General features: G+C 46.6%; 1 protein-coding gene across 4 annotated transcripts; it reads right to left on the reverse strand.

Annotated features, from left to right (window-relative positions):
- Positions 1-407: 407 nt before the first annotated feature.
- On the reverse strand, positions 408-4,652 carry HNRNPDL (heterogeneous nuclear ribonucleoprotein D like). 4 transcript variants are annotated; one of them, XR_010429948.1, is made up of 9 exons: positions 4,465-4,652; positions 3,961-4,129; positions 3,711-3,872; positions 3,289-3,420; positions 3,057-3,171; positions 2,161-2,328; positions 1,862-1,959; positions 1,374-1,477; positions 408-679 (listed from the first exon to the last, which is right to left on the reverse strand). XR_010429948.1 is itself a non-coding variant. In XM_064651634.1 (8 exons), the coding sequence occupies exons 1-7, from the start codon at positions 4,551-4,553 to the stop codon at positions 1,889-1,891; spliced, it is 906 nt and encodes a 301-aa protein (XP_064507704.1). In that variant the 5' UTR covers positions 4,554-4,652; the 3' UTR covers positions 408-679; positions 1,862-1,888. The 4 variants fall into 4 exon arrangements, 3 of the variants coding, with proteins under 3 accessions (XP_064507704.1, XP_064507703.1, XP_064507705.1); XM_064651634.1 differs by lacking the exon at positions 1,374-1,477; XM_064651635.1 differs by lacking the exon at positions 408-679 and having other exon boundaries at positions 1,317-1,477.
- Positions 4,653-4,945: the final 293 nt, after the last annotated feature.

Here is a 4,945-nt window from a genome sequence, read left to right on the forward strand (position 1 = left end):
AGGGAGTGATTACTCTAGGAAAGTAATTAACCTACATTCTAGAATAAAGGTTTTAAGTGCTTGAAAAACCTTGAAAGGCTCCACCCCTCTAATCCCTTAAGCAGTGCCTGAGCTATCAGTATTACAAAGGTGCTGCTGTAGTTCTAGATCCCTTGAGATGTACAAAACTGGTAGCATTGTGACACAGACAGACCACTTTCTCCTCTCTTCTGCACATGGCAAGAGACAATTCTTCCATCATCCACTGATGCTGACTCCAGCCATGGTGGTGCTCTCTCAAGACAGGTCAGGAAAAATCATGGGTTGTATTGACCTGTATACACAGTAACACAGATCTCCAAAAGGTACACACCCTCCTCTACAATACTACACTTACAGCAGTGTAAGGTGACAGCAAGACTACACACTCACTTAAGTAAGCATTTATTAGAGAATCCTTTAACATGAAATTATACAAATAAAGTTTGTATAAACACAAGTCCACATTGTGTCATAACATGAATGGCAAAAAGAAAGTAAAAACCATAAAAGAAAACTAGTCGGCCGCTATGTACAGTTGGACACAGTTGTGTCGTTCACTAAAAGTCTTTTACAAAATAGTCATTTCCTCTCACGAAGATCACCCCTCCATTCACTCACGATGCGCTGCGAGATGGCTTTTTTGCTGCAGTACCTCTACCTAAAAAATCAAAGACAAAATGCATGTCAGATCTGTGACAGTTACTACAGAATTGTTAAAAGGTCCATTTTCATGAACTGCTTTAAGTCTTCTATATATTCCTTTCTTCACTGTTAAAGATCATATGCATATTTATTAAGGTAACACAAGAGGTTTTGTTACCCCTCAGTAATTCATCTTCCCAAATATTGCCATTCAGCCCATTTAGGAAGCTGTTCCAAAAACAACAGCTGATTTAGACTAATAGGTGGGCTCTGGATCAGGTTTTTTTTCCCACTGGAAACACTGCCAAAAGGGTTTCTAATTATTTGTTTATACATCTATATGACTTATGTGCAACACAAGTCACGTCAATTTAGTTCAGACAGTTCATATGCATATGATCCTTAATGTTTTTCCAGATTTAAAAGTTCGTTTTGGTTTGCAGATTTCACTATTAGCTATAAAAAGAAAAAAGCAAGCATTAAAATCTTAAAGAATGCACATTTAAAATGAGGTTCCACAATTGAAATACAACACTAAACAGAAGACCAAATGATTAAGCTGTAAAGGCATTTATGTACTTTAACTCCTGTAAAAAACCATTTAAGTTAAAGACACTTAATCTCCAAAAAAGATTAAAAAAAAGAAGCCAAAGTCTGAAGTTTTCCACTTTAATCTTTACGCTGGTACATGAAGTTGGAAGAGACCATACCACAGGACAGCGTTTTCTGGTGTATGCCTTGCGCTCTGCCTGCAACGTGCGACCCCAGAGATAGACGTGGTCAGGGTGACACACGGCCTGCAATGAAGTTCCCGCTGGCGGGTACAAACAAGGTATAATGTCAGAGTTAGAAGACAACATTCTTGTTTTCCTTAAGTTGTACCCATTTCAGTACTTTACCTGTTAATACTTCTAATAAGTTTAATTATTCCTCTAGATCACCTGGTACACAACGCAAACCAGAAAAACTCTTATGTTTTTCTGAAGTACTAAAGAAGATAAAGTCACGTTTTTACAAAGTTAAAGATCTATAGACACGTAGGCAAAGCTGGTTTTAAAAAAAAAAATTATTTTTTTAAGTTAACAAAAGCTTAATTAAAGGAAAAGTCATGCTAGGCAAGTTTTTACTCTTCGTTTGTCTATTGATCTTTAAATTAGATTAGACATACTCAGAGTGGACCTTGCACTCAAGTACACACCTGTTTGCTCAAGTACTAGGTACTGCTTTAGTACGGCTGGTAGTTGTTTTGGTGGTTGCCGCCGCCACGGGACGCCTTTCCGTATGTGCTTTGCTGGCCTGTACGTAACACGAGAGGGAAAAAACAAAACCCAGAAGCATTAACATCCAACCTCTGAAGGGGACTTCACATACAGCACACCAAGAGATCTCATCTTTTAGAGCCACGTGCCAAGAGACTTTACAGAGCAACTTACTAGAAGAGGCCCTTGTTTAAAGATGCACGTTCTTGTTATTGGGAATGAGATCAAATCCACTTACCACTGTAGTCTGTGTATCCCGGCCCATATCCATAGTTGGGATAGTTGTATCCAGAGTAGTCATATCCTCCATAGCCACTGTAGCTTTGATCGCTATAAGCGCTATTGTAATTTCCATATCCTTGATCGTAATAGTTATTAAATCCTTGATTCCAGTTTTGTCCCTGACCTGAAACCAAGTATAGCAAGTGTAAGTTACAGAACTTATTTCTCTTCTATGTCACTTCATTTAACTTTCAATGGCAATCTTTCTATAGCAGAGCTATTACCTGAAGAATCCTCTTACCTCCCTAAAAACAATCATTTTCGAAAAAGAATTGAGGCTTCTCATTTGGATACAAGAGATGTGACTTAAGATCTTAAAACACACAGCATCAGAGAAAGGCACGTTACAGCAGCTCCTGTTGTTTTCCTTTAACTGCCATTTTGGATCAGGAATTGCCTGAGCACCAAATTATACCTTACTGTGTTGTGTTAGTTGTACTAACTTGAAGATTGAAATGCATTAACCTGTAATGTAACAGCTGATTGCTTCTGATCCATTTGCAAAGCGTAGCAAAGTGACTGCCATCCTCTTCAGCAAACAGCCCTTGGTTTCTCACCCATGAGCCCACCAAGAGCGCATCCCTTCATGTGAAAGGGTTAACTGCGCTGGCTACACTATCCACCATGGGTGTGCAAAAGAACCCTACACCCAGCCTGCCACTTCACCATTTGAAGGCAAGCAGAGCAAGAACACACTCCTAAGCTTCCACAAGCAATCACAATCACCAAAATACCATTTAACAGGCTACTTTACTCATTCAGTTTAGAAACAAGATCAGCATAGAGCCTGAAACCTGGTATATCTACAGACACACGAGTACTTATATTTGTTTAACCACTGAAAACACTCACCCCGTCCACGCCCTCTTCCGCCTCCACGTCCACCAGAAGTATTGCTTTTCCCTCCTTTCTGCTGCTGCTGCTGTTGCCTGTATACCTCCTTGGGCTGTGCTACTTTGATCTCACACTGTAAGAACAGAAATGCTTTAACTCATCAAGAATTTCAAGACCATTTTGTGAGTTGCTTTCGCGGACGCCTACAGAAATAATCTATTTCACATGCTAAGAAGGAGAGCTTTCATACCTTGCCTGAACCAATCTGATGGTATCTGCTTTCTAGTAACTTCTTTACTGGCTCTTCATCTGTGTATGTGATGAAACAGAAGCCCCTCCTTTCATTCGTCTTTGTGTCCATGGGAAGTTCAATATTTTCGATCTGAAATTGAAACACATATAAACAATGCATGAAATCTCTGAGCAACTTTTTATGCCACCAGAACCATTTGGCAGTGTAGCATCTGTGCTGACTACTTCTGGCAGCTATAAATCAGACCATCACAACACTACAGAATCATTAACATAGAGATTTAACAATCTCTAGCATTGTATGAGCCTGAGCCAACTCTCTCCTCACAAATTCTTCTGTCTTAAGACAGAGCTAAAACCGCACTTGGAAACCAAAGCTGTTGTTATATGCCAGCTGTTGTTATATATGTTATACTATACCTCGCCAAAAGCACCAAAGTACTCCTTAATCTGTTCTTCAGACGTATCTGGACTCAGCCCACCAACAAACACTTTTTTTGGTGGCTCCTTCCCTTTTAGGGCTTTTGCCCTTTTAGGATCTATTAACTTCCCATCCAGTTTGTGTTCTTTCAGTTCCAACACCTAAAAAGCAAAAAAGGAAACGAAGTCTCAGACCCGTACCATAACACAAGCCAGCTTCGCACCATCGATCCCCAGGAAACCCACCCACCTTCTCCACGCTGGCAGCATCCTTGAAGAGCACGAACCCAAAACCCCTCGACCTTCCAGTGACCGGGTCTGTTTTGATCGTGCAATCCACAACTTCACCGAACCGAGAGAGGTACTCCGTCAGGTCCTTCTTGCTGGTGTCCCAGCTGAGGCCTCCGATGAACATTTTCCTGAAGGGCAGGAAGTACGTCGGGATGCGGGAGCGGGCGCAGGGAGCGCGGAGGGAGCGGCGGGGCCGCCCCGCGCCCCCATAGGCTGCCGGTGACGTCACGGCCCCGACCGGCCCCCCCCGCTCCCGCTCCCGTCCCCGCCCCGCGGAAACTGGGTCACCCGCCCGGGACACAAAGGCGGGCGCGGCCATGGGGTGGGAAAGGAAGGCCCCGCACCCTCCAGCGACCGAGCCGCCTCCCCCCCTCCCTCCCCGCGCCGCAGGGCGGGCAAAGGAGACGGAGGCGCGATTCTCTCCCTTCCCCTCCCCCCCCCCCCATATCATTCCCGGCCTTACCCGTCGTCCTGCTGGTTCTTGCTCGCGTTAATCTTGGAGCCCTCGGCGAACTCCTCCTGGCCGCCGCTCATCTCGGTCGCGTCCTCCATGGCGGGGCGAGGGCGGCGGGGGTGCTCGGGCGAGCGGCGGAGACAGCGGAGACCTGCGCCCGGCAGAAAATGGCGGCGGAAGAGATCCGGGCACCGCCTCCGCCGCCCTTATATACCCGCGCCGGCAGCCAATCAGCACCGCCCTGCCGCCCGGCGCCGCAGCGCCCCCGGCGGCTCCCGGCGGTGCTGCAGCGGCCGCCATCGCGCGGGGCCGGGGCGGGCCGGGAGCCGCTGCCCGGGCGGGGACGGCACCGGGACACCGGGGGACGGGCCGGGCGGGCGCCGGGGCTGGGCGGGGCGCACGGGGCGCGTTGTAACGCGTAACCCAGAAACCCCGTTCAGGCGGCGGCGGCGGGGCGGGGCGTGGCGGGGCGGGCGCTCCGGGGGCGGGC

The sequence above is a fragment of the Pseudopipra pipra genome, chromosome 4, assembly GCF_036250125.1.
Source record: "Pseudopipra pipra isolate bDixPip1 chromosome 4, bDixPip1.hap1, whole genome shotgun sequence".
Classification (NCBI taxonomy): domain Eukaryota; kingdom Metazoa; phylum Chordata; class Aves; order Passeriformes; family Pipridae; genus Pseudopipra; species Pseudopipra pipra.

What these genes read in the sequence shown, in the direction of transcription:
- HNRNPDL (XM_064651634.1), bottom strand. Translation starts at nt 4,553, where the DNA reads ATGGAGGACGCGACCGAGATGAGCGGCGGCCAGGAGGAGTTCGCCGAG. An exon ending in ACTTTGGTGCTTTTGGCGAG is followed by an intron (nt 3,421 to 3,710) that starts GTATAGTATAAC and finishes TTTCAATTTCAG; the next exon opens with ATCGAAAATATTGAACTTCC. An exon ending in CGGAAGAGGGCGTGGACGGG is followed by an intron (nt 2,329 to 3,056) that starts GTGAGTGTTTTC and finishes ACTTGGTTTCAG; the next exon opens with GTCAGGGACAAAACTGGAAT.